Below are 13,748 nucleotides of genomic sequence, written 5' to 3' on the forward strand. Positions count from 1 at the left end.
CACATATGCAGTTCATAATTGTCACAAAAATGGCGTACGCCTCCCGTTTTCAGCAAATCGGAGCAGATAACGATATCATTCGAGATGGTGGTTGGCTAGGAGCGTGCTATGTGGTGAAGTTCATTTTTAAGAGTGTACGCCTCGCGTTTTCAAAAGACCGGGGTAGAGAGCGATGCAGTTCGGGATAACAAGAACAACAAGATAGGAGGATAACAGATAACAACAGATAACAGGATAACAAGATAAGGGAACAAAAAAGAATGATAAAGGGATATAATTCTGAATGGCGGTAGGTTCTGTTTTTTTTAGAGCGTATGATGAATTCGACTGATCGATCCTAATCCGCAAAAGAGCAACAGAATCCAGCCCGGACGAACCGAATCCAATAGCAGAGAACAATAACGCTCCAGAGAAGCGCCTGGCGGAAGTTGTTGCGCTCATCTTGCAAACTTCCGCGAATCCGTCCAACGGTCGATGTTGCTCGTTCTCGCAAGATGCTGAAGTATAACGACGGTTCCCTGTTGGCGTTCCGGCTGAACAGGATCTGCGGACAGGATCCGGATCTGTGGTTTCTCGGCGGAACAGGAAGGAGCGACTTGATCGGAAACGACTAGCGGAACACACGAATGCACTCTGGATCGACCAGCGCGAGAGATTCCGCTTCGAGCGACTTTATCGGGCGAGATGCAACGCCACCTGGTTAAGCAAACCCTAATCGGTGACGTAGTCGGGGTCCGCCAAATCACAGCCGTGCTTTCGGCGGCCACAGCTCGAGCCGCCATCAGCCGCCACAGAAAGTCGCCGTCTGCGACGATTGGCTGTCGTCTCGACTTTAGTCCATGTGTGAAGGAGTGGGAGGAGGGCATTAAGCGAGCCTTCTCTATCTATAGGTATAGCGTTGCGATGGGGGGGGGGGGGGGTTAATGGCAGGATCTTCTGGCCGGTGTTGGCCACACAGAAGTGGGCGTCGTCACGACTATAGCAAAAAACAAAAAAGAACGAAAGACGGATGGAGGATATAGGATGAAGGGTGGAGATGCGTAGAGGGTGCGTGAGTTCGTCGGGGAGAGCAAAGTATTAGGTGGGTCGTTGAGCAGGACCTGCCTTCTGCAGAAAGAGAATAAGGTTTCTTGCTTTAGCGGAACGTCCGACAGAAGAACCCATCGGGGTAGAGGATGTCCGCTAGCGTGCCCGAGCTGGAGCGAGGGAGATGGACTTCGCGCGCAGAATAGTATATGCTATTAAAAATGAACTTCACCGCATAGCACGCTCCAAGCCCACCATGAATACCTTTATCAGCACTCATTTGTTAAAATCGGGAGGCGTACGCCTTTTTTTGTGTGTGACACTTATACTGTTCATAATTGTCACAAAAAGGGCGTACGCCTCTCGTTTTCAACAAATCAGAGCAGATAACGATATCATTCGAGGCTATGATTGGCGAGGAGCGTGCTATGCGGTGAAGTTCATTTTTGAGAGTGTACTTCAGACATGACAGCGTCCTAAAAAAGTCTGACAGTCCGCATATTTCGCACACGCGGATATTTAACATACTTACATTAACATTGCACGCTTTAGCTGAACTCACCTCATGTTGTTTCTTTTGTGCCTCGTGCAGTGACATTGCCTGGTCATGACGGGTTCACGCGGTGATTGTTGGGTTCATTCTTCAAACTGAACTTCACCACGTAGCACGGTGAAGGCCAACCCTCGCACAGAATGATACCGTTATCATCCCTGATTTGCGGAAAGCGCTGGGTGTACGACTCAACGTACTTGCATACGTGCCTCAAAAAGGCGCACGCCTCCCGCTTTTAACCAATCAGGGGCCAGAACGATATCATCCGGGATGGTGGTTGGCTAAGAGCGTGCTATGTGCTGAAGTACCTATAGTTCAGACTCGGACTTCTCATCAACTCCGGCAGTGACTGCCATAGACCTTAACTTTCGGCCGTCATCATTCCTTCATCTGTTATCACCTCATCTCATCTCATCCTGGCTACAGTCGTGACGCAGCCCACATTCGTGAAGCAAGCCGGGTTTCGTCACCACCACCACCACCTAGTTCAGAAGCACCACCACCTCCTAGCCCTAGTCATGTGCTAGCCCTTTGCACTCCCCTTTGCACCCTCTACGCATCTCCACCCTTCATCCTCCATCCGTTCTTTTTTTTTTTTTTTGTATGGTCGTGACGATGCCCACTCCTGTGTGGCCAGCAACGGCGAGCCGAGTAAGACCCCCCCCCCCCCGCCCCCGAACCCGTTTTCAGGGTGGCATGCTATGGTTGTTACGTCACTTTGTGTCACTTTAAGGACTCTGATCATTATCCAACCGTGACCTCATCATTTCATATCACATGGTGCAGTTACGTTAATTGTCACATAAAGGCGTACGTCCCAGGCTTTCCGCATTCTGTTATCACTCCGTGGAATCTGTGCAATGGTTTGCCTTTGGCGTGCTACGTGATGAAGTTCCGTATTAAGAGTGTGGAGTAGCGAGCCACAAAATTAAATGCCAATCTTACTCATACATCGTCGTTTCATGTGTTTCTTGTCGTTGTCGATCCCCCGAAATAATTTCATAGAACGTAACCGTGACCTACATTTTCTTGCGTGCCGTCAGTGCTAGGTACTTGGAGGATAGGAACAACTAGAAAGCCAAATAACACGTACTGTTTGATTCTGCCTTATGAAATCATATGACTCTTTTGAGGCAAACAGCCACGTGCCCTACCGGATCCCAGAATCCGAGAAAAACATCCTCGAGCACAATTCGCGTAATTACATAATCCTTTGTTCGTGTAACCTACTCATTAAAATTCAATACAAAGCTGGATGTGCTCATCCGCGCTTCGGAGCAATGCACAGTTCTTCTCGCTTTTCAACAGCGCCGCAGCGCGCAAATATGCCCCCGGGAACGAAATTGGAGTCCGGGTTTGGAAACGGTTTAATTAGTAGCACGAAGTTAACAGTCGAGTGCGAACGAACAAATACGTGCGCGCAGGACGTTAAAGGCAGGCGGTGAAAAATTCGAGTCTCCCGTCAGAGTGCTCTGATAATTGAATTCTGCACTAACGGAAGGAGTCGGGTTTCGAGGTTTGGGTGAGCTCGCGAAACAGTGCAGACTACAGAATTTGGCAAACGAGCCGAGGCGAGCTCCATCTAGAGACTAATCTAGACTAATTTGTTGTCTTCCGTGGCGTTCCTTGATTGATGAATAAATTTCGCAGCTTATCGACAGTATATATATATAGGCGTCGTTGTGGGGAAAAAGTGAAATCTGGAAGGGTTAGTTTAGACGGCGGTCGGGAGGCTGACTGCTTTGTGCCCTCAAAAAGAAGACGTTACCACATAACGCGCGGAAGGACAGCCATTGCACAGAATAGATAACGTTATCAGTCCTGATTTGTGGAAAGCGCGTGGCATACGCCTTTTTACGATAATTAATATTACCGCATAAGTGTCACAGAAAGGCGTGCGCCTCCCGTTTTCAGCAAATCAGGAGAGAGAAGACGATGTCATTCGGGATGATCCACAATCTCCATATTATTTTTCTTTAAAATCCAGTCCAATCCAATCCATATACGGGATGATGGTAGGCCTAGAGCTTGTCGTGTGGTGAAGTTCTGCTTTAAGAAAACGTACGTCTCATACGCTGCATCTTCCATCCACTCCACTCCTAGCCAATCCCCATCCCGAATGACATCGATCTCTTCCCCTGATTTGTTGAAGACGAGAGGAGTATGCCTATTTATGACGCTTACACAGTTACGTTAATTGTCACAAAAAAGCAGTACGCCCTGCGATTCCACAAATCAGGAGGGATAACGATATCAATGATTGGCCTGCTAGTTATAACGACACGCTCATATAGTCAAGTAAGTCAACCAACATCCTGAATAAGAGTGTTGACTTGCTGAAAACGGGAGGGGTACACCTATTTTGCGACACTTACTATGTAGTTACGTTAATTGTCACAAAGGGGCGCACGCCCTGCGCATTCCAGCAATGACAACTGACAACGGTATGATGCTACGCAGTGGTCGGCCTTGAGCGTGCTATGTGGTGAAGTGTGTCGCTAAATTTAGCTCTAATTCTGTAAGAACGTAAAAACAGTGCGACGAATATAATACTAATAATAATAATAATTGGGAGTAGATTTACACGTAAAGTGCGATTAACATTGAACGGCCGTTGACTATTTTCTACGAACCCACCGTTTCTCCGTTGGCACCTTTTAGTCGCGACGGCATAAAAAAAGTGTCGAGCGAAATCGACACGCTGCCCGATGACACGACACCCATTCAAAGGCTTGTAGCGAGAAAGAGAACTGAAAGAAACATTCTGTCGTGCCTGTCGCTATATTCGAAGCTTCCACCTGTCTCCTTCGCGCAGAGCGCGTTCACACAACAAAGACGTCGTCGAAGTGCAGAAGCGGTGGATATCGTACAAGCGCCGACAACAACTGCTTTGACAAACGACATGTCTCCGAACTTCCATGCAAAGGCGTCGTCCCTTACTGGCTTCTGCTGACGACACAGGGCACACGCTTTCTCTTTGTTGACCTTCCTATGTCTGCGTGGAAGGTTGTATCGTGTTTTCATATTCTCCGAATAAAAGAAGGACGCGAAGGGATGTGGTGCGGAACATTTGAGCGGGACGTGAGACGGTCCTGAGCCAGTATCGTCGTCGAACCGTTGCGCTCCTATACGTGATTTTTGAATGTTGTCTGGTCGGCAGCATTCTTTGTTCACATTGTGTTGGAGCATTCGTAGACGTACACTCTTAAAAATGAACTTCACCGCATAGCACGCTCCTAGCCAACAATCATCTTTACTGATATCGCTATTTGCCCTGATTTGTTGAAAACTGGGTGCGTACGCCTTTTTTTTGACACTTATGCTGTTCATAATTGTCACAAAAAAGGCGTACGCCTCCCGTTGTCAACAAATCAGGGGGCTTAATCGCTTCATCGTCGTTACGGTCGTTACAAGCTAACGAGTGGCGGGAAATTCAAAAAGGCGGGCGGGAAATATAAAAAGGTGGGCACGTGATAAAACACGTGCACGGCGCTCTTCGCGCGATACGTGAAGGCCGTGGTGCACGTCATGCGCAATGTGTCACGTGCCCACCTTTTTGAATTTCCCGCCACTCGTTAGCTTGTAACGACCGTAACGACGATGAAGCAATTAAGCCCCCAGGGCAGATAACGATATCATTCGAGATTATGGTTGGCCAGGAGCGTGCTATGCGGTGAAGTTCATTTTTAAGAGTGTACACTGTAAGAAAAAAAAAAAAGAGTACTTTTAGTCCTTTTAAGTACTAGATGAATTTGCTACAAGCATAATACCTTACATTCTTAAAAATGATGATGGTGTTCGTGACGAATACTTAAAATAGTTGTCGATGCGCAAAAAAAAACAAAAAAACAACAACTAATAATCATCGAATACTTAAAAATGAACTTCGCCACATTGCACGCTCCTAGCCAATCATCATCCCGAATGACAACGTTCTCGTCCCTGATTTGTTGAAAACGGGAGAGGGAGCCTATTTGGTATCACTTATGCCGTACGTAGGCACCACCTCCCGTTATCAGCAAATCTTTTTATCAACAAATTTCTGGACACCGTCGGACTTCGATCGTTATTGTGAAGGGGCTCGTTATTTTATTCCCCACATCCCCACCAGCAATGGGGTAGAGTTGCAAAAAAAAAGTTGTTTGTAGCATTACGCAGTACATAATTGCCACAAAAATTGCGAGAAGGACGATATTCCTAATATTCCGACTCATCACACAGTGACGGCAACTTCCACTCGTCACAAGCGATGTCGCCACTGAGCAGTATAAAAGCGATATATTGAGCCGCATTCGATGAATTAACGGGGCGAGACCGGACGAGAGACATTTCTCGCCATCCGGAGCTTTGATTCACCTCTTGCTAGCACAGACGTGGCACTGTTTGGGGTGTGGTGTCATCTTTTACGTAAACACACGTACTTTGTTTATTTATTTGTTTGTTTGTTTTATGTTACGTCAAATGACTGTGGGACGGGGTGGGGGGAACATTATGTAACGGAAGGACTAACACAAGCCGCGGTTCCGTGTTAACGCCGCGAAGCAACTGTGGCTATGAACGGCGTACAGATGTGCACATATGGAGAGAGGACAGCAGGAAGGAGTGGGGGACGGGGGGGTTAGTATGCGTCCTGGGCCGACTTCAGCGGGAACTGTGCCGGCAAGAAGTGTACACTCTTAAAAATGAACTTCACCACATAGCACGCTCCTAGCCAACCATCATCTCAAATGATATCGTTATCTACCCTGATTTGTTAAAAACGGGAGGCGTACGCCTTTTTGTGACACTTATGCTGTTCATAATTGTCACAGAAAAGGCGTACGCCTCCCGTTTTCAACAAATCAGGACAGATAACGAAATCATTTGAGATGATGGTTGGCTAGGAGCGTGCTATGTGGTGAAGTTCATTTTTAAGAGTGTACGCTTCTTGCCGGCACAGTTCCCGCTGAAGTCGGCCCAGGACGCATACTAACCCCCCCGTCCCCCACTCCTTCGTGCTGTATAACGATAACGATATACGATAACGATATCATTTGAGATGATAGTTGGCTAGGAGCGTGCTATGCGGTGAAGTTCATTTTTAAGAGTGTATCGTATCGAGTTATCGCACCTCCTCGCACCTATCCCGACCTGTGAATTGCATGACGTGTCCCTTTCGGAGAGGATTTGCTGCGATAAGTCGATCCGATAAGCTTTTGTCGTATTCATGTAAACGCAGTCAGAGTAAACAATTGCGCGCATATAAACAGAAAACATACACAATTCGCAAGTAAATAAAGATGTATGATTATGAAGAGATAAGAGCATTGTCAGTTGGTCAGCTATACATGACTAGTGTCCGAGAAGATACATTTTAAAGCGATCTAGATTCCAGTTACGATTATGACGGCAATATGTTCGGAAAGGAGGTTCCAATCAATCAATGGTTCTGGATACACTCTTAAAAATGAACTTCACCGCATAGCACGCTCCTAGCCAACCATCATCTCCAATGATATCGTTATCTGCCCTGATTTGGTGAAAACGGGAGGCGTACTCCTTTTTTGTGACACTTATGCTGTTCATAATTGTCACAAAAAGGCGTACACCTCCCGTTTTCGACAAACCAAGGCACATAACGATATCATTCGAGATGATGGTTGGCTAGGAGCGTGATATGCGGTGAAGTTAATTTTTAAGAGTGTAGGATAGATTTCTGGAAAGCGGTTATATACGACGTCGTGGTCGCTTTAACTCGCGTATATGATCGATACATGACGCGACATAGGGAGTATCTCGGACGGAACGTAATGAATAAGCATCCACTACCGAATAGGTGCACCTCTATGCATTATACCTGCATCCGCCTACCTCCATACCTTACCATTAGTGCTTCCTCGTCTTCCACAATTAGAATATTTGCCGGCGAAACTACATCGGCCTCTTATCGTGCCGTGAAGGATTATATTCGTTAGCATCACATACTTTCCTCTCGTTCAGAGCGCGTGTACTGTGCCGAAATAATGAGAGCGCGAGAAGTAACGACAGCAACTCTCTAACGGTGCATACCCTTCTTCATCCTAATTGGAGCATCGGACCGTAGCAAGATTATATAGCATGCAGCATACGGCTTCGCTAGAGATGGATTCATGCTCTCAGAATAGAACTGTTCATTTACTAGGGATTGAACGAGCGCGCGTTTGATTTGCGTATGCCAGATAATTAGTGCAGGGAGCTTCCTGAAAAAAAAAAAAGAAAAAAAAACGTGTGTTCGGAGGGTTAGGGGCTTCATATCGAAATAATTTGGGGAAAATGCTGGAGACGGTTTGGGTGGTCATAAACTGCCCTCCTAAGATTGTGGTGGTGGTGGTGGTGATGGTGAAACGGCTTGCCGTTGTCGGCCTCACGTATGTGGGCAACGTCACGACTGACGCCCTGGGGAAATGTGCGTCCTGGGCCGACTTCTAAGGGAACTGTGCCGACATATGTCTGAGAGCGTCTGAGGAAAACCCAGGAAAAACCCCAGACAGCACAGCCGGCACCGGGATTCGAACCCGGGTACCTCCCAGTCTCTCCCTAAGATTGTACTTCACCGCAGAGCACCCTGTCAGCCAACCATCGTCCAATTCCCTCGGATTCTGTACGCGACGCTGTATGTTGAGATTGTTGACCTATCGCCAACGCCATGGCTGAATCTGGAATGTCTCCATCGTGCTATAGCGTAAGAACAGCGCTTGGTTTACCCAGTTTCCCTGCGGTGTTACTTATACCTACCTGGAATCAAAAGAAAAGACTGTTAGCATCCATTCAGCACACAGAGGGCCCCGGCTCATAGACGACGCAACACTGCTGAAAAAAAAAAAGCAACTTCTCTGAAGACCTGTCATGAAAGTGCATTGCACAGTACGATATCGTTATCATTCCAGATTCATAGAGAGAGCGCGGCGTACGCCTTTTTAGGAACAGTAAACATGACTGTCTAAGTGTCACAAAAAAGCGCACGCCTACTGTTTTCAACAAATCAGGGGAGAGAACGTTTTTCTGTTCGCTACTGTGTGCTATTCAGGCTTTGCTCGCCAATGTATGTCCTGTAAGGCGCGCTTCTCCTCGAGGTTACCAGTGCTGAGGCGAAGCCCAACTTCCAAACTCGGCTATACCGGGGGGTATCTATATTGATTGATAGCAGCGCACCTTCAAGCGGCGTTCGATGCCATCTTTTATTGCTTCACGCGAAGGAAAAAGAAGAAGGAGATGTGCTTGTATCCCACACATTTCCATATTCCATAATAAATGATCCCCTTTACTCCGGGCGTCCCCTATCCGTGAAGCGCCTCTAGACTCTCCCGGAATTCGCAGGTATCCCCCCCCCCCCCCCCCATTCTCATCTTTCTCTGGAACACCTGGCGGAACGATGAGATACTCCTCTATGAAAAGAGTTTTCGGATGTTGCAAAGATGGTAGTCTCGGATCCCAGCATTTATGATGTTGTCCCTGCATTCCCAGTAGAGTGCTGTTGTTCCGGTGACGTAGATTATATTAGATAGAGAACGAAAAACTCGGAGTGTTATCACTAACGTTATAACATCCCACTACATCCTGACTACTTATTTGTTGTTGTTATAAATGCATGATTGATCATACATCTATTTCCTGTCAACGTATTTTGCGCTATTATTAATCACGTTATTAGTAACGTGATACGTGCGGAGCAAATCTGTCCTGTGGGTGATTTTTTTCATCTCTTCCGTTGTTGTTCTATACCCCATTGCGGTGAAACACCTCTTATCATCATCATCATCGTCATATAACTCTTATTATTTTACCCTAATGATGACGCACGTGAAGTAGCTTCTGTAACCGGTAGGTAATATACATATACAGGGTGTTCTTTTTTTTTTTGCCGTTCCAGAATCTTTATTAAAAAAGCCATGAGAGCAGCATGGATGTCGTTTTTGCAGTTAAGCTCTACGGTCATGCTGACATCCTCTCGAAAAAGTATGCAACCACAAGATAACTAATTACCTAAAATTAATTAATTAACTCTTTAATTAGGGGATATCGGGAAAAACCAGGTTGGCAGAATGAGAGGCTATCCTAGTTAAAAGCCATTCCACGTTTAAAAAAGACCCGAAACATGCACGTGCGTGAAGATATCCACCCCCGAATTTTTATATGCGAATGGGCCGAAACCGCGGCGACCTGGAACGCCGGGTGTACAGCCTTCATTTGACCTCAGAGGACCACGTGACTTGGAGCGATGGAAATGATTGGAGCAGGTGCCGACCTGTGGGCCAGATAAACATCTTTCCCGCCCAGATATACGCTTCCGTCGGCGAAGGTCATGCGCTTCTTATGCGCGCTTTTTCAGTTTCGGCTCATTTACATATCAAAATTCGGGGATGGATATCTTAACGCAGGTGCGTGTTTCAGGATTTTTTTAAACGTGGAATGGCTTTCAACTATAGGATAGCCTCTCATTCTGCTATCCCGCTTTTTCCCGATATCCCCTAATTAAAGAGTTAATTAATGAATTTTAGGTAATTACTGATCTCGTAGTTGTATACTGTCTTCAAGAGGATGTCAGCCTGGCCGTAGAATTCAACTGCAAAAACGACATCTGTGCTGCTCTCATGGCGTTTTTATAAAGATTCTGTAACGGATTTAAAAAAAAAACAACACCCTGTATATACAATATATACTTCGTCTTGTTCTGACGAAGGCGGAGCCTCCGTCTTAACGTAGACAGTCCCTTAGCCTTAAATTTAAATAAATTATCCCTTTTTCTTACTTTCCATACCTTCGTAGTCTGTGTCTCATTTTTCGTTTCAGATACGTATATATGATATACATATATGTTTTTAATTTGTTTGGTCATTATTTCGATGTTGCTCCAGAGAAAAAAAAAATCATTTAAATCTTTTGCGTTGAATATCAACACAGAATGATATCGAAAGTTATATTCTGCCCTATAGAAAGCTTAAATCATCAATCTATTTCACCGTTTCTTTCACGTTAATGCTTCAAGTGCTGGGCGAAGTCCACCAATAGCGCGACAGCGATAAGGCGCCACAAAAATGTCCAAAGCTGACGTCACAGACAGAGGAGCGAGAAAAATAAACGACCATTTTGGGTCATTAATTGAGCACACAAGGAGTCAGCGGAACACCACAACGATTTCCTTTGGGACCTCGACATACGAACAACCGGAGGTCTGTGTGTTTCCCTAATATCTGAGCCCGGACCGTGACTCCGGTTTTACCAGGTCCGACGAAAGAAGGCTATTGATCTTTGACCGACCTCACGAACGTGACCCGACTGCACACGGAAGAAACGCTGTTTTGCTGATTTATTTAGGGAGCGACATTTTCCCCCGCAGTCGTTCCGAGGTTCCCTGTTTTTCATTTTCTTTCCCTAGAGAGCGACTGTCGAGTTGAAGTCGGCGTGTTGTTAGTCCAAGCAGGAACGCACTCATGTGATGATTGGACCACTTCAGAACAGAGTATTTTCTTACCCTCCTACCAGTGTTTGTTCTTATTACTTTTGTTTCTAGTGAATGCCCGTATAGGTTGTGTCGCATATGCGGTCGATTGCACTTGTTACTTTAATCCTCCACGCTTAAAACGGAACTACATAGGACTCTGAAGCCGGCAGACCATTGCACGAAACAGTACCGTTGTCACTCCTGATTTGCGGAAAGCGCGGGGCATACGCCTTTTTGTGACAATCAACAAAACAGCATAAGCGCCACAAAAAGGCAGACGCCTCCTGTTTTCAACAAATCAGGGGAGAGAATGGTGTCATTCGGGATGATGGTTGGCTAGAAACATGTTATGTGGTGAAGTTCTGTTTTAGGAAGCATGGAATGTAATACGATACCGTACACGCTTCTCCTCGTAGCGCGTTCCTAGCTAACCATCGTCCCGAATGACATCGTTCTCGCCCCTGATTTGTTGAGAATGGAAGGCGTACTAGAGCACTGCACGGGCCGACTTTTCCGGGCCCGACCCGGCCCGGGCGCATCGAAAAATGGCCCGGCCCGACCCGGGCCCGGACCTTCATATTTTTATGCGGCCCGGCCCGGCCCGGTGACCCAGTGACTAGAGCCCGGCCCGGCCCGGCGTCTAAGCAAATAGAGCCCGGCCCGGCCCGGCCCAGCCCGGTGACCCGGCGAGTAGATCCCGGCCTAGTATTTCCAGCCGCGACGTACGCGTTTCTGGCGATTATCAAACCAATTTATAAGTAAATTTATAAGGAGAGAAGACAAACATACAAGTGATGGCGGTTTAACACCGTAACCGCACGAGACCAAATTAAATCCAGAACGCACGGGGCGTTATCGTTACACTGTCAAGATTTTGCGGAGATAGAGCATGCTGTCGACAAACTGCTTCTCCCAGTCCCTATCCCTCTCACCAAGCTTTGCCAAAGTGATTGTGAAATATGTGAGGAGTGAGGAGCAATGTAAAGTGGCTTGGAGAATGTTCTAGAGGGTGGAATCATATGCATAATGCAGTACCTTTTGCTTGTCTTTGCAAAATATGCACAGGAATGACGCAAGCGCATGATGATATGAACTAATGCATCTCCAATGTGTGGAATTAGCTGCGTGGCCCGGCCGGGCATGACTCTCGGGAACATATTTGTCGGCCCGGGCCCGGCCCTGCCCGCGGTGGTGGCGTATTTTAACGGCCCGGGCCCGGCCCGGCCCGCGGTGCTGGCGTATTTTGTCGGCCCGGGCTCGGCCCGGCCCGGAGCACACAGCCAATAACAAGCCCAGCCCGGCCCGCGGGCCGGGTCGGGCCCGGGCCGGGTCGGGGGCCCGGGCCCGTGCAGTGCTCTAAGGCGTACACCTTTTTTTGTACCGCTTATGCAATACATAATATATAAAGAAAATTTATTACATTAACCTGATGATATGTACAGTGCAAGTAGTAAATAACAGTGGTATATACAGTGAAGCCGGTTAATAACATGCAACGGATGACAGTGGTATATACAGAGAAACCAGTTGATAACATAGAACGAATAACAGCAGTATATACAGAGTAACCAGTTAATAACATACAATGAATAGAATACATAGAATACATAATTGCTACAAAAAAGGCGTACGCCTCCGCTTTCAACAAATCAGGGACGAGAACGGCGTCATTCGGGACGGTGGTTGGCTAGGGGCGTGCCATAAAGTGAAGTTAGTTTTGAAGAGACCTTTCTATCACTTTGCTCTCCTCGTCGAGCTCATGCACCCTCTACGCATCTGCACCCCTCATCCTCTATCCGCCATCCGTCTTTCCTTCTTTTTTTGCTATAGTCGTGACGAAGCCCACTTCTGTGTGGCCAATAACGACGAGCTGATTCTGCCATTCCCCCCCCCCTCCTGTTTTGAAGAGTGTGCGATAGGATTATCGGAACACTACACTCTGAAAACAGAACTTCGCCGCGTAGCACGCTGTGCCACGAATGATAGGGTTATCGCTTCTGGTTCGAAGAGAGAGGGGGCGTACACCTTTTTGTGGCAATCTGGGTATATGAAAACTGGCACAAAAAGGCGTACGCTCCCCTCTGTCTCCCAGTCAGAAGCGATAACCCTATCATTCGTGGCAATGGTTGGCGCACAACGTGCTATGCGGTGAAGTTCTGTTTTTATAGTGCATGTGCATTTTGTGCAACAATAGAGGGTGTTAGTGGACAGCTGATAACGTCACGGTGAGGTTACCGTGCCTACCGGAATCAATGACAGTGGGCATGACTCAGAATCTTATTCGTAGAGGGGAACTCTGTTTATCTTTCTGTTTATCTGTTTATTCGTTGATGGGGTGCGGTAGATACGGCACTTCGGAAGCCAACGTCATCAACGGTCTACTAACGTTGTCTAATATGTATTACACCTTATCTGTAGGAATGCATTTAAAGGGAACTATAATTGAGATAAGTCGTTTATTTTTCCGCAGGCCGTGAAAGGTGGAATCCATCGGCGACATGACGATGGATAACAGCTGCTTCCGGAAGTTGGTACGTCACATTCACGACGAGCCAATCAGGGGCCACAACGCCATCACGTTCAAACTCATACGTACAGGTCAGTTTATCTAATAATGTCTACTACTTGAGACATACTGGGGAAGTGCGTATCGTATACATGCCGTTTTCACATCTTCCGGTTTGGTGCCAAAACGACATCCGGTTTCAC

At 46.9% G+C, this 13,748-nt stretch overlaps 1 protein-coding gene across 1 annotated transcript in view; it reads left to right on the forward strand.

The window, feature by feature from the left end:
- The window catches only part of LOC135390906 (uncharacterized), a 130,803-nt gene that overhangs the window by 37,130 nt on the left and 79,925 nt on the right, over positions 1-13,748 (forward strand). Inside the window, exon 2 of the mRNA XM_064620880.1 lies at positions 13,510-13,637. Within this exon, the coding sequence (XP_064476950.1) occupies positions 13,538-13,637 (100 nt within the window). The 5' untranslated portion in view covers positions 13,510-13,537. The remainder of the gene's footprint in view (positions 1-13,509; positions 13,638-13,748) is intronic.

Source organism: Ornithodoros turicata, chromosome 4, assembly GCF_037126465.1.
Source record: "Ornithodoros turicata isolate Travis chromosome 4, ASM3712646v1, whole genome shotgun sequence".
NCBI classification, from domain to species: domain Eukaryota; kingdom Metazoa; phylum Arthropoda; class Arachnida; order Ixodida; family Argasidae; genus Ornithodoros; species Ornithodoros turicata.